The sequence below is a fragment of the Rhamphochromis longiceps genome, linkage group LG12 (assembly GCF_057381845.1).
Source record: "Rhamphochromis longiceps isolate RC_006_pf linkage group LG12, R_longiceps_female_GT1.1, whole genome shotgun sequence".
In the NCBI taxonomy this organism is placed as follows: Eukaryota; Metazoa; Chordata; class Actinopteri; order Cichliformes; family Cichlidae; genus Rhamphochromis; species Rhamphochromis longiceps.
Genome location: NC_140568.1, coordinates 41,116,497 through 41,140,214, shown reverse-complemented (window position 1 = coordinate 41,140,214; position 23,718 = coordinate 41,116,497). Strand labels below are relative to the sequence as shown.

At 39.7% G+C, this 23,718-nt stretch overlaps 2 protein-coding genes across 2 annotated transcripts; both read right to left on the bottom strand.

Annotated features, from left to right (window-relative positions):
• Positions 1 to 10,997: 10,997 nt before the first annotated feature.
• ptrh1 (peptidyl-tRNA hydrolase 1 homolog) lies at positions 10,998 to 17,582 on the bottom strand. Its single transcript, XM_085426385.1, has 5 exons — positions 17,102 to 17,582; positions 15,923 to 16,142; positions 14,681 to 14,780; positions 13,115 to 13,160; positions 10,998 to 11,608 (listed from the first exon to the last, which is right to left on the bottom strand). The coding sequence occupies exons 1-5, from the start codon at positions 17,294 to 17,296 to the stop codon at positions 11,330 to 11,332; spliced, it is 840 nt and encodes a 279-aa protein (XP_085282511.1). The 5' UTR covers positions 17,297 to 17,582; the 3' UTR covers positions 10,998 to 11,329.
• A 550-nt stretch (positions 17,583 to 18,132) lies between these two features.
• Positions 18,133 to 20,358, bottom strand: LOC146657992 (natterin-3-like). Its single transcript, XM_085427114.1, has 2 exons — positions 20,244 to 20,358; positions 18,133 to 19,223 (listed from the first exon to the last, which is right to left on the bottom strand). The coding sequence occupies exons 1-2, from the start codon at positions 20,356 to 20,358 to the stop codon at positions 18,133 to 18,135; spliced, it is 1,206 nt and encodes a 401-aa protein (XP_085283240.1).
• Between the last annotated feature and the right edge of the window lie 3,360 nt (positions 20,359 to 23,718).

Below are 23,718 nucleotides of genomic sequence, written 5' to 3'. Positions count from 1 at the left end.
TCAAATTTAAAGCATTCCTGATCTCAAGATGTTGTTTGGATATGAGAGGGTCTCCTGTCTGATCCACTCATTATGGGGCATTCAGTGACACTCAGCAGACAAACATTGTGGTTTTCTTTCTTTCTTTCTTTTGTCTCCCCAACTTGGGTGGTGGTGCATTTACCACACACACACACACACACACACACACACACACACACACACACACACACACACACACACACACACACACACACACACACACACACACACACACCTCTCCCTGAGTTTTTAATCCTGTGAGCTCCATCCCAGAGCAGCTCGGCTCCTCAGGCAACACGCTGAGAGCGGATTACAGCAGCAAATTAGTCTGAGGACACCCAACGCATCCGAGCTGAGGTGATGCTGTGGTGTGAAAATCAAACAGACCCCTGTCCCAAACCCAAAGGAGGCCAAAGTTAAACTGAGCGTTTGGTTTACCCTGCTGCTGACAGCTTTTCAGATTCCTGTGGTGCCACAGTTTTCACACGATTTTAACTGAAAAAATACAATTAAAAATCTTCAGTGGGTTGTTTCAGATAGAAAAATCTCACTGTGGGAACAATTCTATTAAAAAAAAATATTGATATGAATTGCAATTGTATTTTTTAATGGATTTATTTAGTTTGTCTTACATCTAATGAACTTAAGAACCAAAATTTTTCCCAAACTTGGCCGTTTATTTCTTTTTTTCTTTTCTTTTCTTTGCCAAAATCCAAACTTCTCATGAAAAAGAAAATAAACTGGGACTCCAAAACCAAGCACCCAAAGAAACTGAACATGGTGGGCCTTTTGGATCAAAAGAAAATTTCATTTCATTCATTCCTTTTCCAACTTTTTAACATGATAAACTTTAACTTATGCTCTGATAAATTAAATATAATTAAAAAAAAAGTGATGCATGTGGAGGGAAATAAACACAAAAACATGAAGAAAAGAAGAAAAATGGAACAAAAAAAAATCGGATTCTTCCAATGATCATTAATTCTTTATTATTCATTAACAGTAGAATGAGTACAAACGAATTCCTCTTTATTGGCTTGTAATGGCGTCCTTTATCAAAAGGATAAAGGGTTTGGAAAAGGTCACGGTTTGTTAAACAAAATTAAAATGATACATTCCTGAAGAATTATGCAAATTATAATCCCCAAAACGCCAACAAAAGGCGGTAACAAAACCTCACCAGTGGAGCGACAACAAACCTTCCCAGCGAGGTTTTCAGCAGGAAAAGTGCGAATAAAGAGAGAAGCTGTGGAGCTGGGCCTGCCGGAGAAATATTAGTTTCACTCCAACAACTTGGAAAAAACGTCTCAGCTTGTAAAATACTTAATTATCAGTCTTTATTTATTTATTTACTTATTTTGCTTGGCCTCCTCCTTCTCTTCCAACTCCTGCAGGCCCGTAATGAAACGAAATCTGGAGGGGAGGGAAAGCGAGTGTTTAAATGTTTTCTGATTCGCTAAAATGAATCAAAAATGAGGAGAAATGAAAGTTTAAGATGTCAGGAAAAAAAACTACAGTGGTCCTCTGATAGAAATCCCTCAGCACACATCAAAATGGAAACAAACGCGTTAAACGTGATCATGCTTTTAAAAGAAAAACCAAACGAGGAACATGCAGAGGAGGGAAAAAACAGACTTTATCCTGGTGAAGGAGGAGCAGGAGGTGCAGGAGCGTCCAGCAACAGATGTCCAGGCACAATTCTCGGGTTGGATTTGAAATTTCACAAGAATTGCGTTTGGACAATCAGCAGCTAGAGCTCAAAATAAGACAAATAAATGAACCAGAAAAAGGAAAAGGAGCCAAACTGAGACGCTCGTGAGGGAGAGAGAGGCTTTAAAGGAGGGGGTTCAGGTGTTTACAAGTGACTCTCCTTCATCACGATTCAATCTGAGCTCAAAGTGAGGTCAACAGCAGCGCCACATAAAGCCACATTATCCAATTACAGCCGTTAATTAGCCACTCTCCAAAATAAAATCTCCCAAAACAGCAGCTGATGGAGCGGGAAAAAGGAAATCTCCCTCCATTCACAAACACCAAACCCAGACACGAACTCATCTGCTGACCAAAGGAGGAATCCGGGAATCAAAGCAGTTTTGTGCCCAAAAAAAAAAAAAAACAACCCTCCTCTCCGCCATATCTGCACCTGTTAAGACGCATCTCTCCTCCATCCTCCCATCCTTCCTTTCCCCTTGTCGCCCCCCCCCCCCCATTACCCCCCGAAAAAGAAAAAAAAAAAGCTAGAAGAAAAGAAAAGAAAAGATGAAACTACCATCTACCTCTTTTTCATCTTTTTTCCCCTGAAAAGAAAAAGGACAAATGACACGCAGGTTGCATGATGCACCTGCTCCTCCGCGTGTAGTTCCAGGAGAGCGAATTGGAAGCAGCAGGCTACTCCAGCAGCACGGAGAGAAAAAGAGAGAAAAAGATGCTGGAAATGGAAGCAAAGAGACGGACAGCGAAGCTGGACGCTCCCCCGGATGGTCGCATGGAGAGACGGCGTGCGAGTGGACAGCATGCCGCTACCATCAACAGCACCGCAGCTGCTGACTCCCGACTCCTTCTGTCGCTGCTGCTCTCCTCCTCCTCTTCATCCTCCTCATTCTCTCCTACTGGCCGATTTGGTGGGCTTTTTCTGGGGCTCCTCCAACAATGAGCCCCCGTGCGTCCGTGTCACCGAGAGAGAGCTCCGGAGTGGGGCCGCTCCGCTCTTGGTACAGAGATTTGAATAAACACATACACACGCACCGCGGGGGTGATGATAAATGCCCATTGTGCCCCGAGGAGGAGAAGAAGAAGAAGAAGAAGTAATGAATCTGCACTGAGAGAGAGAGAGAGAGAGAGAGAGAGCAGCTGCCAATGAAGGAGCAAACCTCTTAAAGAAACAACGGTCTCATTTTCCCCCTTTCTCTCTCTCTTTTTCAGCTTTTTCTTCTTTCCTAATTACAATCAAAACACTGTTAACCCTCCTACACAAACACTGCACTGTAACTCTCTCTCTCTGTCACACACACGCACGCACATACACACACACACTGTGTGTGCATGACGTTTTCCTTTTTGCTAAGATAGTTGGAGCTTGCAGAGACTTCCCTCGCTGATGATGTGATGGTGGGAAAACAACAACAATAACAACAACAAACAAAGAGGGGGACATAAAATCACAGTGACCTCAAGCAAAGAGATTTTTTTTTAAGGAAACTTGTGCATCATAAACAGCCAGTGTTTTTTTTTTTTACCCGTAAAATGCTCCCTATTTTAAAGAAAAGGTCTTTATTCATTCTTTATTATATTCTTTATTTCTGTCCTGAAGCAGATCAAATTTTTTTGTTGAGCTTGAAAGTTAGAAACAACATTTAAAGAAGAAATGCTGCTGGTTCCAATCACAGGAGCCTGTGAAAGTGAGTCTTAATTAAAATATATAATTAAAAATATAGAGAAACTTTCGTTGGTTGTAATAATTACATTTTTGAATATGTCTGTTATGTATGTGCTTGGAAAATATTTTAATTAAGAAAGAAATCATGTAAATTATAAAACTGTACATTTATTAGCATGTAAATTCTAGATTCTAGCTGTTCATTAATTTAACTAGGAGCATGAAAGAAACCACGATCAGCGAGCAGTTATAGAATTTCCCACCTTATCTCAGTAATCATGCTAAGCTAAAAGCTAATGAAATTCTCTTCTGGGTCTCTCCATCTGACTGGGAAGATGGAGCTTTGTACAAGACAAATTAAAATTAATTCATTAGTAAATAAAGATTAAAGAAGGATTTAAAGGTGGTCAACAACCTGTAAAAATGCAAAAAATGCGTCTTTTTTTCTATCACGTGACAGAACAGATGTTGTAATATGAGCTGTGGATCATGAAAACTAAACTTTCCTACAGCTTTTCTATGTTTGCCCACAAAAAACAAAACAAAACAAATAAAAAAACAAGTAAAAGCCTTTTTGACCTTGTAAGTCAACATAAGCATAAAAATCTATTCCTGCTAATGAATCATAATTTTTTTAAGTCAAATAATAAACACACTTTGAGCCATGTTTGTGTTGCAGACCTAACACCTTAAAAAAATTAATTGACGCAAATTAATATTTTGTGGTTAAGCTTTTGGTTAATCCATAAAGAACTCTCTCCAATTTATCATCAGATTATTAAGAAAACATAAACAGAGGTTTTTGTTAAATTTTATCCTTAATCCAACTTATAGTAAAGTATATATAAATAAACTTGCCATATTAAAGTTAAAGAGAAATGTAAAATTTAATTAAAAATTTTTTTTAAAAATGACCTTTGTTTAGATTTTGAAAATAATAATTAATAACAATGTAAACTTTCCTGTTTTGATCACTGTTAACCCATCAAGGAACACTTTTCCTCATATATCTACTGATATAAGTGTGCAATTACTTTATTGTCAGCAGCTGTGAACATATTCACAGTTTATGGTAGTGAACAATCATAAAAGTAAAACTCACAGACAAATCACAAACTCTCAGTTTGGTAGCTATTTTAAATGATAAAAATCACATTACCAAGAGAGCTTGTTTGCACTACCAGAAAATAAAAATAAAAAATCTCAAAAGTTTTTTGAGGTCAAACAGTTTACTCACTAACATCTGGGACAATAGCTCAAAATTGAGGAAATAACTTGAAATTTTGATCCGATTTTTTTTTTTTTTTTACAGTGGCAGAAACAACCCTTTTTGTTTCCTCTAATATAACTCCTTATGTTTTGCCATTTAATTGCTATAATTTTGTACACAAACAAAGAAGAAAAATTAAATGCCATAGAGGCTTGACGAGGTTAGTGAAATGGGCTGGCTGACATATAACGATATAGCTAGTACTAAGGTTAGGCTAATTAAACACTTTAGTATGGGGAAAATGTGAGGGTTAAATTGTTCCCTCAGGTCTTAAAAGAGATGAATGTATCAAACATCTGCAAAGAAAACATCTAAAAGAAGTCCATCCACAACATGAGGTTGATCATTACAATGTTTCTACATGGTTTAGATTATGTGCTATGAAAATCTCCCGAAACTAAGCTTAATGTCCACTCTTAAATCTTAGTTGGCCCAAGACTCAGCTTTCAATGACTGATATAGCACGTTAAAAAGATGAGAACTTCAATGAGCGCAGGGTTGATACATGATCACTTAATCCTTACCTTCAGTTGTATTTATACATTGTTTCCATGGTGAATGTTTAAATTAAACATGGCCAAAGTTTCAAACGATGAAGTCAGTCAACCATTAATCTTATAAGAACAAAGCTCAGGTTTCAGACGGTTCTAACAGGCTGAATTTGTGAGACTTTTTTTTCAACACTTGGATCTGTATGATGTCATTAAAAGAGACATCCCTAATATGGTCATCTGAAGCAGGGAAGCCCCACCCACCTGCTATTCAAACTTTCTCTTTATGAGGGGCAACCAGTCAGATTAAAGTTGTCTCACAGGGAGGGGGGGTAAAAGAGCTCGTTTTAGACAGACTATTAACTGAGGGGCTGCTCCAGTGCCCAACCGAACATAGATAGAGGTCTGGATCACTCAAGCACTTTTGTATAATGCAAGATTAAATATATCGAAGCTGGAAATTAGCAGAAGAGGCGCCCTTTCCTATACTGAAACCTTGAGGGCCATCTAAGAGAAACCTCTTATATCTGGTTTAACAGTAATAATATAGCATATGTGTTATTTTATTTGAAAAATGACAGTGTAAATACTTGTTTCAGCTGTCTCTGTTATGAAATGATGTCTTTTAAAGAAAAAGAAAGATATTCTGGCAAAAATTATGTGCAAAGCTGTGTATTTTACACATTTACCAAAATATTTCTATAGTTCTAAAATATCTGAATGTGGCAACTACAGTATGTTAAGGATTTTGGAAACAATATGATTATAAATTGTATTTTACTTTGAAAGTGTTACTACCTACTGCACTACAAACAAAAATCACTTGGTGCAGAATTATACAAAATGAGAGAAATGCTTAGAAATGTACGGCTGTGTGTGAAATCCAAAGTATATCTAAATATTGGCATCGGTCATGGTTGACATTTGGTTTTTCATGGTGGTCTGAAAGCTTGAAATAAATCCTACATTGTGGAGTCAACATTCTTTTTATTCTACGGTTGCACTCCTTGAGCACTGCTCTAAATAAACCCATCAGCTTAAAGCCAAATGTAAACAGTTAGACAAGGGGTTAAAGGATAAATTACCCAGCAGGCTTTGCCTTCAGGGCGATGGCAAATGTTTCCATCCCTTCTCATCAGACATGCCAGTGGTTTCCCTCTGCCCTGCTCTGCTCTATACGGTGAGTTAACATTTCCGTTGCTGGGAACATCTTTGCACGTTGGATGCTCATTTGCCTCTTAAAGGGCCCCGCTGCTGCCTTTTCATGGGCCTGTAAGAATAATTTAGTGCGGGAGGCCTGAGATCACTGGAGATTATGGCTATGAAAGGAGAAAAGGACGCGTTATTAATGCTTGCTCATCGGAAAGAGGCGAATGAGAAAGGGGTCCCCAATGGGCCTGGATTCACTGTAACACGCTGAACTGCCATGGGAAACCAGGATGGCTTCAGTCTATTCTGTGATGATGGAAGAAAAAAAAAAGAAACTGTAGTGATACTGAAGGACCTCAGATGCAGCACATGTCCCTGCTGTAACATTACAGTAATAAATGAAGAGATAAAACACACTAAGGTCGCTGTTAGCTTACTATTTAGCACCACAGTGAGTCCCTTAGGATATATAAAGGATATATTTAGGAAATCATGAAGGTATTCTCAGCCATACTATCATCATAACTCAGTACAGCATTGTAAGAATATAATTTTAAATAGGTTAACAAAATTTCAGCTGTAAAAAAAAAAATATTGGCACCAGTCAGAAAAACAACAACAAAAATAGAATTCTTAGGTTTACAAGCCTCACCTTTACTGTTACTGCAGCGGGAAATCTGTGCCGTAGCTACATAGGTGCAAACTCCTCTGAAACCCTACATCGCAACTTAAGGAGTAACGGCTTAATTATGCTTTGGGAGATCTACGTTGTAACTTATGACGTAACCGGAAACAGCTCTAAACCCTACCTTAACCTTCAATGTAACTTGACGTGCACCTCCCGAGAAATTTAACTACATGTTGGGTCCACCCAGCCCATTACAACATGAATGGCGTAAAATGTTGTGTACGGTTAAGAGGGGTTTCTGGTTACGTTGTAAGTTAGGATGTAGATGAGGGGGGGCAAATATATTTGTACATATTTTGTACACAATACTGCCGCCAAAAAGTAGCACAGAAAAAGTTCACAGGAACAATCAGACCAGTCACAGTATTGTGGACTGCACTGACTTGATGTAATTGCATTTATGGAACAGGATTTATCTTCCAAAGATGCACAATTAGGATTTTGGAGGACTTCACAGGAGCGCGTTTGCCACAACTGCACATATTGTACCACCACAGCATAAATTCCAACAATGATGTTGGCCACTTATGTAGTTTACATTATAGGCTGTCCAAAGACTCATGAAGTTATCGGACAGCTTTGTCTCGTTTCACCATAAAACCTTTTTCTCCAGAAGGCATTTGGCTTGCAGAAAATTTCAGTCAAGCTTGAACATGTCAGTCATTGAGCAGAAGCTTCTTTCTCTGCCAGCAACCTGGTGTTCCAGCACTTTCAATTCATGGCAGGCTTGAGTCTTGGTGGCTTCTGGGTTTGTTCTTGAACATCCTAATCAATTATCTTCTGGACTGCACTGGTGACATTTTGGGTGTTGTTCCAGACGCTGGCAAAGGGGCGACATATTAGAATAACTTGTACTTAGGTAAAATTGTGCAACTCTACTATTCTTGGACTTTCCCACTGCTTTGAACAATGATCAATCCGATGAGTTCAGAAAGAAAAACTACCAGCTATAGTCAATCATGATTACTAAAGAGAAGTTAGGTTAGGCCTTGTCAACTTAGAAGAAGCTTTAGCCCCACTTATTAAAAGATTTAAGTGAGTGTATGTATTTGAGCCTTTATGTATACTTTTGACCTTGTGTGTATTAGAGAAAATCCAAAATAAATTCAAACTTGCGTCATTAAAGAGGCATCTCTCTCTCTCTCTCTCTGATAATAGTTATTGTAGCTTTGTTTTTATAGCATGACAACATTTACAGAGTCAAAGTACATATTCAAAGTATGGAAGTACGTGATCATTGACACTGTATGTACGTTATGAACCTCTAAGCTGAGTCAGAGCTAAGACATTAGTTTAGTGGTTTTAGATTTAACTTGAAAAACCCAAGAATACTCTGAGGATAGTTCTTGATTTTGTTTATCCCACTGAAAAAACATCCTCAAGTTCAATAAGCTGCTGTCCCCACACTTCTGCCTAATCAAAACTCATCAAAGACTTGTTGTGCTTTTCCAGGGAAGTCTACTCTGCTAAAATGGAGGTTCAGGCCTTATCCTTTAACATTCCTAAAGGTTCAGATAATCATATTATGAGGTCACTGCATGTAAAGACAATCCCTGTTATCCCAAAAGTTCAGGCTTCAGACACTTAGTTTCAAGGAGTTTTTTCCTACATTTGGATCAGTATGCTGTCATAAAGACAGGAAGCCCCACCTACCTGCGTTTCAAACCTCCTGAAACCAATCAGAAGGAAGCTAGTTTAAAGGCAGGATCACCTTAAAGAAAGAGGACCCCCAACAGCTTATTTCACATTAGGGATAAACTGAGGGGCTGCAGCACTTCCCAATGTAAGATGAATAAGGATTATTTTGAACTCTGAATTGCCCTGAGCTGCCCTGGTAGAGTCAAAGTATAAAAACATGGAGCTAGAAATGTGCGAAATAATCCATTAAAGTTGAGACATTTCACTCAGAAATATAAGTCTTTGGTCAAGCTTTGGGAAAAGTCGGGAGTAGGGTTCACCAAGTGAGGACCAACTTTTATTCAAGTGTGGAAAATGATGTTCTAAAGGGCCAAATATAAAGTATCATTGATTAAACATATACATACCATTAACATAGCTCTGCTTAATAAGCTAAATTATCTAAATTCCCACTGCCAGCGGAGTCCGAGGGCTCGTTTTGTGCTACTTCAGAGTTAGAGGGAAGACCCCCCACTGGGCTGCTATTCCAGGGAATAGAGCGCAGGGGGAGGGTTTGAGGGCTGTTCTTGAATAAATTTATTTTTTTTCTCTAAAGGTTGGGTGTTCAGCCTGCTTTTGACCTTTGACCCACACAGAAGAAAAGTTACTGAAGCTGCTGGTAAGGCCTCATAAAGCTGACCAGAGAGGAAGGGCTGGGAAAGTGGCCTGATGGAAGCAAAAGGTGGCTCAACGGGGTCACAGCAGAGAAAGATGGGGGGTTTAGGAGGGCGAAGGGTGTTCGTGTGTGTGTGTGCTGGGGGGTGTCATAGAAGTTTCCTTTGAGCTCCCCCCTTTTTCTCCCTCATGTCCACAAGTGTGTCCCTACAGCTATTGTACCTCTGAGCTACAGCAGGACAGAAGGCCTCAAAAATCTGGGTCTAAACAATGTTTGCCCCCTTTTGTTTCTCGCCTGCCTTTCTTCTTCTGCCCTCCATCGCAATCTACTGGCCTCCTTTGTATTGATTTCCCTCATTCAGCGGCTCGTCAGCCTCTTTCCGCTGTTTTCTGCCCTTTTTTTGTACGCCACCTCCCCCGCCGAACCCTCCATTCCTCCGCTAACCTTCCTCTGGCATTCTCAGCAGTGTGAGAATGCAGCGCACCTCTTGACGGGATGCAACTCATTAAAGACACATAATTGATGAAGAGGCGCAATTAGTGGGACAATCGGAAGAGGAAATCAATATGTTTTTGGCCAAAAGAGCCACAACAGGGAGGACGAGCTGGAGAGGAGAACCGTATGTCGGGGGCAGAGTCACATGTGGACTCTCAGATACAAAAAAAGAGAAGATGAGCTTCAACAAGTCTTTGTTTTAGAGCGGTTCAGCTCCTTCTACTGACATTGCTCATGAATAAAAAACACCCAGGAAGCCTCTAACTTAAAGAACATGATCATCAAATAAAGAACAAAAAAATCAATAACACACGACTGAAGGCTCAGAGACTTTGACCTTTGACCGACTGCAAGAAGAAAGTGCAAATGCAGAGTGCAAAGTATAATAAACTGTTGTTAGCATCCCATCACATATTAAGAAGAGTATTTCATATATTGTATGCGTCACTTGTGGGAGGTAAATTGAATATTTTTAGATATGTCAGTGTGTCTGCAACTATGAGTGAACTGCTGTGAATCAGAGTGAGTGCGGTAGGATTAGGGTGGTGGTTTGGCTCAAAATTGTTTTCTATTACCAGCATAGTGACCGCCTGCTCCACTCTGTGTGTAGGACTCTCACACAGATACATGCATGTTAGTTTGGCTATCTTTGTGAGGACATATTCATATTATAAATATTTTTTGGCACGCTTTGGGCCCCTTATTACCAGCTGAGGATTACTTTAAAGCCACAGCCCACCTATTGTTGTTGACCACGTCCATCACTTTATGATCAGAGGGGCCTCTTCCAGCAGGAAAACACACCATGAAGCTCAAATCGTCTCAAACTTCTTGAACATATCATGGCTTTACTGTACTTTAACAGCTTCAACAGATCTCAGATCTCAATCCAATAGAGCACCTTTGAGATGCACATCATGGATGTGCAGTCAACAAATCTGCAGCATCTGTGTGATGCTATCGTGTCAACATGGACCAAAATCTCTGAGGACTGTTTCCAGCAGCTTGTTAAATCTGTGCCAGGTAGAATTAAGGCAGCTCTGAAGGCAAAAGGGAGTCCAGACCTGTATGAGCACGGTGAAGCTCATGAAGTGGTCAGTGAGTTTATTAGAATTAGTCGGTCAGGGCAGGTATTATTAGTATTAGTATAGTAGTACTGGTGTCAGAGAGTCTATAGTTTGCAGATTTTAAATGTTTTTAATGTAAATAAATGCTCAACTGCTCTTAATGTGCATGAAAATCAGATAATCAAATTTATTTAGTTTAATAACGATTTATTTTCATATCTCACAGACAGACTGTCCTCTGCCACAGACTGAGCCAAGCTTCTGGCTTCACTGCCAGCTTTCCAGCGAAGTGAATAAAAAAAACTGGTTCATCGTGTAGGGAACAAACCTGAAGACAACAAGATTTCTCGGTTCTCCTCTTGTTCTCTGAGACTTTTCATGTAACAACATCACCTTTAAGTGAATAAATACAGATAAAGTGGTTCATGTTTTCTCTTTGAGGCAGTTCTATGTGTGATAACAGAGTTCAGGTTTCAGCTTCAGCTCTGAGCTGCTGCAGAGTCCTCAGCTGGTGAGCCTGAGCGGGCCCTCTCGTTTCTCTTCTGTGCAGCTTGTCTGCCCCCTGCTGGTGAGGAGGGGAGCGGGGAGTCCTGTTGTGAGTCCTGCTGGGAAAGCTGGGAAAGGAGGAGGTCCACACTCTGGACCAAAACAGAATCCAGGAGTTTCTGTTCCTCTGTGGTGAATCTGCCCAGAACATGACGGTCCACAGACGTTTTCCCTGTCGGCCGGCCAATCCCGATCCGAAGTCTAGGCATCACCTGCAGGAGACAAAAGATCCTGGTGTTAAACAATGTACATGTTTTTAAGCTGTAAACACATATCTTCATCTAATTGTTATTTGCTACTATTTTAGATTTGGTTGAGTATATGTCTATGTGCATTTGACTACAGTAAAATACTAAAGTCTCTACACCTCAATTTTTAAAGCTTGAGAAATAGTTCTCCACCTTTCAGAAGGGTTTTCAAACTTTTTCTTAGGACACGGCCTATTTTTTTTACTTTTTCAGTCCAGTCCTTTTACCTGACCAATATCTTTTCTTTTGCTGAGTAGCATGCCTAAATAATATCTACAGCAGATGATCTGCTCTAGATATCTGAAAGTCAGGTTCCTAAGAAACTGTGGGGAAAAAATCCAGAAAAGACCTGCAGCTGATCCATCTACTGTTTGAGGAAGCGTCATGATTCAAACTGTCATCAATATGTACAGAGGAGGTCGAGAAAGAGGTACAGCAGCGAGTGCTGTTAGGGATCATGTCAAAACGGAATAAGTCATAAACATAATGAAGTGCAAAATGTTACAATGCAATACCATCTGGAAAGCATCTGATTGGCAATGGCTTCATATTTAAGCATTAAATGATCCCAAACACATCTTGATGCATGCACCTGTCCCTTGATGCACTTATCCCAAACACACTGCCAGTGTAGTAAAAGCATACATGGATAGAAAAACACAGTGGAGCACTACCAGTCATGGATTGGCTTCATCAGAGCCTGGACCTCAACATTATTGAAGCAGTGTGGGATCATCTTAACAGAGATTGTAACAAAATGCAGAAACATCCAAAGAGCCTGGAGAACTATTCCTGAAGACTATTTAAGTAAATTACAAGAAAGCTGCTCACAGAGTTCAGAATGTGTTGAATAAGAATGATGGTGGTCATACCAGCCTGCTAGAACTAAAAACTGCACTTCCATGTATGTTTGCATGTTTCAATAAATCGTTACATCTATTTCCCATTTTCCTAGCAAAGTATAAACAAATGAGGGGCGGCTCAGGACTTTTGCATATGGATATTAAGTGACCGGCAAACTATGTTAACAGTTTCGTCTTGATGCATGCTCAATCATCCAGGAAAGTAAATCTCCAAAAGTTGATTCTGTTCATCTGGACGTAGCGTAGTGGGAGAAACGTTTCGTCACTCATCCAAGTGACTTCTTCAGTCTCAGCTAACTGACCTCCCAGCCCATTGTTCCCTCAGTGGACTGGTTTCAGTCATTATGCAAATATACTGTTTATACGTTTGGGGAAACCTGCAGTCAGCTGAGACTGAAGAAGCCACTTGGATGAGTGACGAAACGTTTCTCAGTATAAATCTGACATTAAAATAAAAAAAAAGAGCAGAATTCAGTGTGATAGTACACACACACACACACACACACACACACACACACACACACACACACACACACACACACACACACACACACACACACACACACACACACACACACACACACACACAGAGAGAGCAGTGACTTACATCAGTCTGAAGACAGTCCACACAGGAGCGGACTCCATTATGACCTCTGTGGGGAAGGAGAAGCGACATTTATTTTATCAATCTGACAACCTCTTTTCTTCTTTGGTTTTGTTGTCCATCTTCAGGATACCAGATGCACCAGTTGCAGTTTCTTGCATTACATTAAATTTTCATAAATCACCATCTGGTTATACACGGCTGGAATGCCTAACGTAGCTTTTCAAGCAGGATTAAACTGCTTTATCCAGCTTGTTCTGAGTAGCAGTGAGAAACGTACTGAGAGGGGACGCCTGTTAACTGAACACCATTCTTATTGTTAGTAAGTAAAATGACAAAACAGTTAATGAGATACAACAAGCGTCATGGCATAAAATTAATAAAAACAGACCATTTGCAACATTATGAGAGTCAGGCATAAGAGTCTGAAGAGCTCGGGGAGGCTTCATCACAACAGCGCAATCAAGAGCAAAAATAGTAGCAGGAGGAAGAAAAGAGACAAGAGACGAACCAGAATGACTAAGGCCCAAGAGAGAAGCTGTGTGTGCTGATTAGAAGTTTGTTGGTTTTAAAATACAGGCCTCACTTCGCTGTTATTTCTGGTTGTGCTGCTTCTGTCTTCTCGTCTCGACATCGGGAAGACACCAAGGTTTACAGCAGGCAGAGCTCAGGCAGCTCACACATGCTCCAAGTTTGAACACTGAGGTGTTGAGAATTCAATCTTATGTGCACAAAGACAATTCCCAACAGCAGTTGCTTCAAATTGCTTAATAGTGAAAGGTAAAGACCCTAAAATATTAGAGAGAACAGATAAAAGAGAAGTGGAAAAAAAAGGAGAGTATAGAGAGAATAAGGACAAACACAAATTGCATAGGAAAGAAGACTCGAGTTAATGACTTGCAGTGGTGACGCATAAACACACAGGGAGTGAATAAAGGGGGTGGAGAGAAGTGCTGAGCACATCATGGGAAGTCCCTGAACAACCTGAGACTATAGCAGCATCACTAATGGATGCTTTGAGGTCACCTGATCCCTCCATCTGATCCAGGTTTGATTAAAAAATAAGTTTCAAGTGAAGTTTTCAGCCTAGTTTCAAAAGTAGCGAGGCTGTCTGTCTCCTGAACCCGAACTGGAGCTGATTACACAGAAGAAGAGCCTGAAAGCTGAAGGCTTTGCCTCCTATTCTACTTTTGGAAGCTCTAAAGTAAACCTGCAGTGTGAGAGAGAAGTGCTCTACTGGGACAAGACACTGTCAGGTCTTTAAAATATAGTGGAGCCTTGTTGCTGTTGTTTTTTCCCCATGAAGACAGAAACTTTCCAGTCTGAAAGTTTGGACGAATGAGTGCAAATGCAGTTTAAAAGCCGCACTTGCACTTCCACGCAGAAGTATATTTGTTCTTATTGGCCTTAAAGTTAATGTTAAATGTACCTTGACGATACTTTAGTGACTGCTTTCCCTCACCACTGTCAATACATCGCTTAAGATAATGAATACTGTTGGTGATGTAAACAGATCGCGGCGAGTCCGAAGCAATCCAAGACCCAACACTATGATAGAGGATGACCCACCTGGCGCTTCCTCCATGTTTGATGGCGATTTTCCCCAGAGGTTTGTCCAGTTCATCGTGGACCAGCAGGATATCTTCAGCCTTGACACCATATTTGGCAGCTAAACAAATCAAAACATACAAAAAAAAAAGTTTCTTAGTTTGGTTGCTTCTAATAATATAGCAGGATAACAAAACTTTACTAGTACAGAACCCTTAAACACTTTGAACCTGAGCTTCCTTCTGTTCATATAAATGTGCAAGTAAAATAAACACACAGACATCACGTACACCTGTAAAGTGTCAAAAAGTCTGAAATAAGAATAATAAAAATCAAAGTTCTCACATGTAAAATAAAGAAGATGTGTCAAAGTCTTTATTCAGCCTAAAGCAAACTGAGCACACAATCAGAAGATCAACACAAGACTCCTCTCAGCAGAAGCGATGTCCAATGAAGGCCGCGTGAAGTGGTCGAGTCTTTTTGGTTTTCTGTGAGATTGAACATTTTTATTATTGTTGTAGAGGCTAAGCCTACGCCTGAAGCCACTGAGGTGTTCGATGGTGGGGGTCATGCGGTGCCACTGTTAGGAATGAAACTTGACTTAGTCCAATAACTCGAGCCGTACTTATCTTGTCTGTTTAACATCTTTATTGCATTCCATCGGTTGTATTTGTTGTTCAACAGTTCTCTTAGTATCCAACGTCATTTAACATAACTCACAACAGCGCAGCGGTCACAAACTGTTCACTTCTTCTGACCAACAACACCTGATGCTAATTACACGTCTATACAGTCCCATAAACACAACATCCTGTGAAAACACAAAAATGTTACACATAAGGTAACAACACAAAAATGGCTCCTACAATTATGATATTATAAAAGCAGGAATGAGTAGACAGAACTCTCAGAATCCATCCAAGGCATGTACTGAGCAGCTGCTTCTCTACATAAAATATTGTACAAGTCTCCAATTCATGGACTAAATTTTCTTTACATTCAATAATATAATTCACTGATTGTTTTCAATCACATAGACAGAAGTCTGATATAGTGACAGGGCTGAATAACACAGGTTGAACCTCAATGGAGTTAAATTTCCAGCTTGAATTGTTTCTGGCTGCCTGAGTGACAGATGACGGAGGTTGAACAACCTCAGTATGCTTGTGCAGAGACATGCCACATTTCACAGCTGATGATAAGAAAGAAAAAAAGCCTAATTTATTTAATGAAAATCACTTACAAAGACAGAAATGACCTCACCTGCTTTGGCCACTGATACTCCATTGACATTCATCAGCAGCCGGGGACGAAGCAGCACCACATTCGTTTGCTGGACTTCTGACAAAATGACCTCACCGGACACGTACTTGTCGCCACGCCAGCGGTCTGCCACACCGAGCCGGGCAGCGAGAGCACCAAGTACTGTCATACCAACGCTGTGTCTGGTACCCTCCATCCCCGGATTACCCAGCCCCACCACCTGAAGCAAACGCAGACACACAGTTAAAGGCATACACCTCTGCAGTGAAGCTACAGGAACAGAAGACTGTCTGAGTCAAAGGAAGCAGACTGTTACATTTTTATACATATTTACACATATATTCAGACAAAGTAAAAGCAACTGAGTAAATAAGCTTTTTTAAACTGGAGCTAGATGCAAACACAGAGAGATTCTAGATTTAGACTTAAAAATGACCAAAAACTCATTAACACAAACTTCAGCGATATAACTGAACTTGAGTGTAAATTTCGTTCATTTGGTATTCGCTTCATCTGAGCAGTGATCATGTTTTTAATTGGGGAAAAAACAACAACAACAGAAACACGAGATATTTTGTGTTTTGGACACGTAGAATATACAGCCATTGCCTTGTATTGATGGTACTGATACACTGGCAGCAGTAACAGCTCTGTTAACAGGAAAAACAACTATAGACAACATTGTAATGTTACAAACTGCAAACACTGTAGGGTCTTTATTGAGGTTTCATTCATTTTTAACAAAAGCCTATGAAGGCAAAGACAAGTTAACACAGGGGAGGACAGCTTAGATCATTTTAAAATAAAACTGTTAGATATGCTGATTAAAATAAAATAGAAAAAAATACAACAATAAGGAAAGACCCAAGCTGGCTCAGAAAGCATTTTCCTTCTAAAATTATCCCCACATTAACCAGTAATTACTTTAAGGACAATTACGCCAAATTACAAAGGGGGGTTTGAGTAACTCAGTAAGTGTTTTGAAAATGTAGTAAGTTGATGAACAATATGACAAACCCTACAAAAATTTTAAGTTCTCAGATCTTTCAATGGAGTTTGGCGAGATCTGACGACTGGTTTTAGGGGCTTACAAAACCTATAGCAGTAAACACATACAGCTGCCCGAGAACTTGGAGTGTAGTAGACAGTATGTAGCTGATTACGAGGTTTAACACTTACCATCTTTCGGCGGCCTTGATTGTGTATTTCCGCTTCGATTATCATCGCAGGTGAAAACGGATCGCTCAGCAGAACTCTGTTTATGACTCTCGTCAAAAGTCGTCGCATCATTAGAAAGTTAATCAACTTCTTGAAAAAGTTTAACAAATACTGGCAAAACTTACTTAAAACTGAGCCCTTTTTCATTCGGCTCATAGAACCGATTGTCTTCTCTTGACAGTTAATAAGAAATCAGGCGTTTCCACATGTATTTACAGTCATGAAGCAACAGTACCTGTTCGGGCATTCATGTCGATTCTGTCAATTCATCGATTTCGTCTGGGGTTCACTATATGAACTGTAACTTTGTCAGATATTTATTATCTGTTTGTAATTAATCATAAGAATTTCCGTAATTATTACCAGTCTTTAAAATGTGAAGTAACCTTTTCCTGCCCTCCTGTCATGCTACCAACCGCTCAACGAGCGCTAGCAAGAAAACATGGCGGACAGACTTTTTCTCCTCTGTGGGGACACAGCGCCATCTAGCTCGGCGACTTGATTATTACAGCAAACACAAATTTGGAAGTCTATTGACTGAAAATAGCAAACAATGAACCTTTTAACACTATTTACATTTCAATAAATATTTAATTTAAACGAGTTTTGATTACATTTATCGAAATGTGTTTTTATGTACAAACTGAATTTTATTTTACTTTATTTTACTTCATCTTCTCTATTTAGAACTACTTTTTGTTGTTGTGTTTAATGGCTGTGGCTGTGGTGGAACACAGTAGTTTCCCAATTTCTGGCAATTTCCCTTTCACTTGAACTTTTGGAAACTTTTCATCAACGGATGAACAGCAAAATGTAATGCATGCTACATGTTTAAAATTAGTGTGTAGATATCAAAATAAGCAGTAGGGCTTTGGAGCTCGATGAGTCAAAATTCTTTTAAATCCTCCAAAAATTAAAGAATGCAAAACAACGATTCACCTTGAATTTTGATTGCGCTTTATTTGAAAAACAAAGCATCAGCAGACTCATCATCAGTTTTGATCTGGGGAGCAGGGGACAGCATCAGGCACTGGCTGACACCGTTCCACCACAGCATTGATTTCGCCAACACTCACGCCGTCATAGGTGCCAGTGATGTAGGTCCAGTGGGTGTCTCCGTTGTGGTTGGTCCTGCTCAGCCGGCCGGTGAAAGGGATGTCAGCCTTCATCTTTCTGCCATCCATCCTCACGGTGCAGGAGTGATTGGGTGGGACCAGCAGCTCCACAGAGACAGCGTGACTGATTGACTCCACAATGGTGGTCCCCTTTGAGAAGGTCACCGTCTGCTCCTTGGACAACTCCACATTACCCGGACCAAAGATAGGAACTTTGGCTGTCATGGTGGACACAGAGCCATTGCGGGTCTCCCTGCCGATGTCCCATTTCTTCTCCACTGTGCTGGTCTTCTCCAGTGTGACTGTCTTCTCCACATTTCTGCACTCCAGGTTGGTGACCTTAGTGAGCTTCAGGGCTTCTGGAGGATGGTGGAACAGCTCCATCTGGTCAATGGCATACTCCACATGAGAGATGTGCTGGCTGTAGCTGTCTCTGTTGATAGCAAGCACCTGGTAGTTTTTGTACCAGTACTCATCCCCCTCCCAGGGGAGGAAGAAGGCTTCATGTTTGGTCACCACTTTACCAAGACCATACTTATTCTTACCCACATATATGTCTGAGTTGGGACAGGTTTTGATGGCATACTCAGGAACAGAGCCATATGAATCTTCAACCCACTGCAGGAACTCAAAGTGGTCCACGTTAACCAGGACTTCGAACTTGGAGGATGCATATTCTTTGTCAGCGTAGGGGTACTGGCAGAAGTTCCCTTTGCTGGGAGTGTAGAAACCAGCCTCACAGTTGACTTTGCACACATAGTCGGTACGTTCGGTGTAGCCGTTGAAGATGGCAACAGCGCCATTTGGGAGGGAACCGCTCCATGTGACCCACCTAAGGTTGACATGTTCACCAAACATGGGGCTTGAGTGTGAAGTCGTCTCAGTTTCTGAGGTTTCTGCAACTTTAGGAGGGCTGAGAGCTCCCCGGGAAGGAACAACATTTCCCAAGGTGGGGTTAAGCCATGGCTCTGTAAGACAAGATAGAAAGATAGTGGCTGTAGGATTTATTCTAGACAAACAAAAGTTTCAACTCATTTGAAACATTTACTACCAAAACTGTTAAGACATGTTCTTAAAAAATAAAAAAAAAGCAGAATCGAGTTTGAATGAAAGACTGACACTTGCTTTCAACCAAAGTGTTAAGCAGAAAGAAACATTGTTGACATCAGGTAGTTTCATACCTAGTTTTTTAAGCACCGTGAGGAGGAAAGTGTATCCACTAGTGACAGTTATTGGGTTAGGGTCTTAATATAAATTCAGCACCTTCACAAACTTAACACAACCTTACATGAGCGCACCATAACACCATACATGAGGTGATGGGAAAAAGTGTTACAAAGCAATCCCTTAGATTAAACCTGGTTGCTATTTCCTCTGAACCTTTTCCAACATTCCTCTTATTTTTAGTCCCAGCCTGAATAACTGGACTTACACATCTCGGATGCAAGTTGGACATGTTCTACAGAGCCAAAAGACCAATGCGTCATTTGAATATATTTTGGGGGAAACAAAATGAGAAAAAACTAAAATAAAGAAAGCCAAATATGCCAAGAAGGCTGAGTAGGGTTGGTGTGGCCAGAAAAATCTCCCTTTTCAGTGCTTTAACCCCCCTTAATGCCCAGTGTGTCATATTTGATACATGAGTTTATTTAAGTTTTAAGACTTTAAATTATCAGTGTAATTTTTCTCCCCTGAAAAACCTAAATAAATTTTAAAACACATTTTTAAGCAATGCATTTTTTAAAAGTTAGAAGTCTTCAAACTGCAGACTTTGCTCTCACGAACACTGATGATCCTTGACATACAGGTTTTATCAGTCTGACACAGAAGTAGATGATTCAGCTGTGTGCAAGTTCGAGTGTTGAAATCACAGGTGCAAGTGATTAGAACTGGAGCTCAGATATGGTTCTTATTTTTCTAGTGGGAGGAGTCATGTAGTCATTAAAGTAATGTGCTGTGATAAACTGTAGGATTATAATGTGACTGACTGCTGGGTTTTTCTTCCCCATCCTGCTGCTGGAAAACGTAGAGCAGCGGGTCAGACTGTAGCGCCGGGCTGCACAGCTGCAGCACTGCCAGGAGAACAGCAACACACCACCTCATCTGGACACACAAAGAAACACCGGCAGTAGTATGTCATCATCAGTTGGCAATCAAATTCAAATTCAAATTTTATTTGTCACACACACACAACCATACACAGTATGACATGGGGGTGAAATGCTTGTAGCTGTACAATGCCCGACCATTGTCACTGTGCCCGAACGCCGCAACATGGAAATGTACACTTCTAAAAGCTAAAAATAAACAACCATTAAAAAACTCATGTGGTCAACACAGTTTTAAATCAATGGAAAAAAAATGGAAAACTATTAAAAATAGGAGTCAATTTTAATCCAATTAATTTTTTTCCTTATTTTTAATTAAACAGATATAGACGAATACTTACCAGTAATCTGCTTTGGACAAGTCAGAATACATTGAAAGAATTATTATTCATGTCCGAGGCAATCAAAATTATATTACTTGACTTAGTTTATTGATATAAATATTTAGTCAGAAAACAGACGTGAGAACTTTATACAATAAGATGCATTTATAAACTTTTACATTTGTATGCATAATATATGCAACACTGATTATTCTGCCTGTGTGTGATGAGCCTTTGACACACACAGCTGACTTAGCTTGTGTACTTTAAAATATATATATTTAAATAGTGTATTGTTAGAAAAGACTGTTATTTTGTTGTTTATGTAAAGATCACTGGTGTTTATAAATGACTGGACATATATACACAGCTAGGTTGCTACAATTCATCAAAACTAAATCCCCAATTACAGTAATCTTTCTCTAAAAATGAAACCAAATGAATGAAAAAAGAACCAGCTCTGAATCTAAATAGTACCAGTATCACATGCCCTTACATACAATGTATAGAAATTACTTTAGGTAAGTGAATGAAATAAAAGAAAGTCACATCTGCAGGATATCACAGCAGGATTAGCATCACATAAATTAGTAATTAAGGCGGTAAATTATAAACTGAGTGTCCCATTACTGTATGTTTATAAGATTACTAAATGAAGATCAGACTTAAGAAATCATGCCTGGATACCGAGTATAAAACCAAAAAGTAAGAAAGATTTTGACCTGAAATTTGTTGATCTGTTTATTGATTTCACATGACAGATAAGACAGAGATAAAAAAAAACAAAATTCAAGCTTAAATTCAAGCCCACAGCAGCCGTTCATTCAGATATAGAGAAGTTGGGTTTTTTTGTTGTTTTTTTTTTTTACCTTGACAGGTTCCTTCTGCAGTGACTCTTACCTGCAGTAAGTGCGAAGCTTTAAAACCTCCCTTCAGACTTATTGCCCTCAATAAACAGGAGAGATAAAGCTTCTCGTCTGTCTGGTTCACAGTTTGCTGTCCTGCAGCTCACTTTGAATCAAAATGTTTTTATCGAAGGATTTGAAGAGAAAAAAACTGCACGTGAAACTTCAAATCAAACTTCTATGGAGGGAGGAAAACTAACTGAGTTTGTTTGAGCTTCTGCAACATACCGTTACACTCATATGGTGTGTAATCATACTGACAGTTACAGCCAATTGGCAGCTTTAATGTCTTGTTCAAGGACACAGTCTTACAGAGGCTGTGAGTGTCATGAAGTCTTCTGCCTGCTCAGAGGATTTGAAAAACTAAAATAGGTCAAACATCCAGGGTACGAATGCTTGTTTCTGTTACTTTACAATGCAGATGATGAATTGGTGCAGTTTTGCTATTGAAACTTGAATTGAAAATTGGTTATAAGTAAAATAATTTTGAAAGAAGTAAGAAAGAATTTGTTTTTCCATTGTGATACCCAAGGAGAAAACTAATTTGGTTGCACTGTTTTAACAACTTACATTTTTTCAGCCCTCAAAATGAATTGTGAATATCTTCTATGAAGTGATGAAATGCTGGAAAAATTGTGTGAACTCACTCGTACCTATGTGTGTACATAGGGACAGGTCAGGTACTTAGATAATGTGGAACAGTTTAATAGTATGTGGCGAAACTTTTCAATGTACTGTGCAAAAAAAAGAGCTGCTCCTGAGGGGGTTTGTGGACTGATTATTTTTTTAGAATAACATCAAGACACTGAGATATTCCATCATTTGGTGTTTGATGAAAGCTTTTTATCAGTGTACAAAACTGCAACAGATGTATGAGGAGCCTAGCTTACAGCATTGTCTTCCTCATCAAACCCCTCTTGGCCTATAGATGAGGAGCACTTTCATCTGTTGTACTGGTTTTTAGTCACCGTGAGAACCCAAAACATGCCAGCCACAGTTTCCCTTCACTGTGGAAGTCAAGATTTAAGGGTTTTCCTTAAATTTGCAAAGAATTTAGGTCAGCTTAAAGACTCATGAATGGATGGCTGCGGTTGACCTTGACCTGAAAGCCTGCAGCTCACGAGTGTTGGAAACAAAAGTCCTCATGCTCCTGATGATAACAGGACTCCTTATTGATCCTTGCTCTTATTTAATAAGATCGTTAAAAGTGCCTCATAAATAAATTTGCTTGGATTTAGTGTGCCGTATCTACTCGATCACATGATGTCCAAAGTGCTGTGGCCTCTCTCTCGCCGCTGATGAAAAGATCCTGTACGTTCAGATAAGCTCGGACAGAGAACAAGTTGATTAGATCTCCTGTAATAGCGGGTCAGTGATTAAGACGGGCCTTGTTGCATAATGTCGCTGGCTGCCAAGATTCAGCTGGAGAAGAAGCCGCTCAGCACGGACATTGTTCTCCACACACAGTGCTATCATTGAAAATCGCTGATGTCAGGGCCATCTCTGTGCGTCCTTCAGACAGAAAGTTATTATCAATTTATTTATTTAGGGCTGAATGAGGACTGTGTATCAAACAAGGCTGTGCAAAGGTCATTTGCACTGATTAAACTGCACAGTCACCAGTTTCAGCTGCTTCAGCATCCAGTCTCTGTCTGTAAAGAACATTTATATTATGCTATTCAGATTCAGCCTATATCAGTGAGCGTGCCAAGCAGTTATTCAGTCAGACAGCTGATGATGTTTTTCTGTCTCACCATTTTATTTTCACACAATAGAGGCTAAATGTTCTCAGTGTGATTTACAGTTTCAAATTAAATGATTATTTTATTCATTGTCAAAACTGGATAATGAATTGTGCTACAAAACAAATTAAAAGCGCTTTTTAAAAACTCTACTATGTGTTAGCACATCATTTCCAGAAAGTTTTTCTGTAGTTGTCCAACACCAACAAATTATTTTCTTACCCATGTTTGAAATCAGTTTGCGTCGCTGTCTTGAAAAAATGACTGAATTAATGTCTCTTTTCCGCTTATTCAGTCTTCTACCAAAACACATTAATATCTATGATACTAATGTGAATTGTGAGTAAAAGTTTAACCAAGAACTGAATAATATAAAGGGAAAAAA

Coding starts and splice junctions, on each gene's coding strand:
- ptrh1 (XM_085426385.1), bottom strand. CDS start 17,296: ATGAGCCGAATGAAAAAGGGCTCAGTTTTAAGTAAGTTTTGCCAGTAT. Junction 14,781..15,922: donor AGTATCAGTGGCCAAAGCAG/GTGAGGTCATTT, acceptor TGATTTGTTTAG/CTGCCAAATATGGTGTCAAG. Junction 13,161..14,680: donor AAACATGGAGGAAGCGCCAG/GTGGGTCATCCT, acceptor CCTTCCCCACAG/AGGTCATAATGGAGTCCGCT.
- LOC146657992 (XM_085427114.1), bottom strand. CDS start 20,358: ATGAGGTGGTGTGTTGCTGTTCTCCTGGCAGTGCTGCAGCTGTGCAGC. Junction 19,224..20,243: donor TGGGGAAGAAAAACCCAGCA/GTCAGTCACATT, acceptor CTTGTCTTACAG/AGCCATGGCTTAACCCCACC.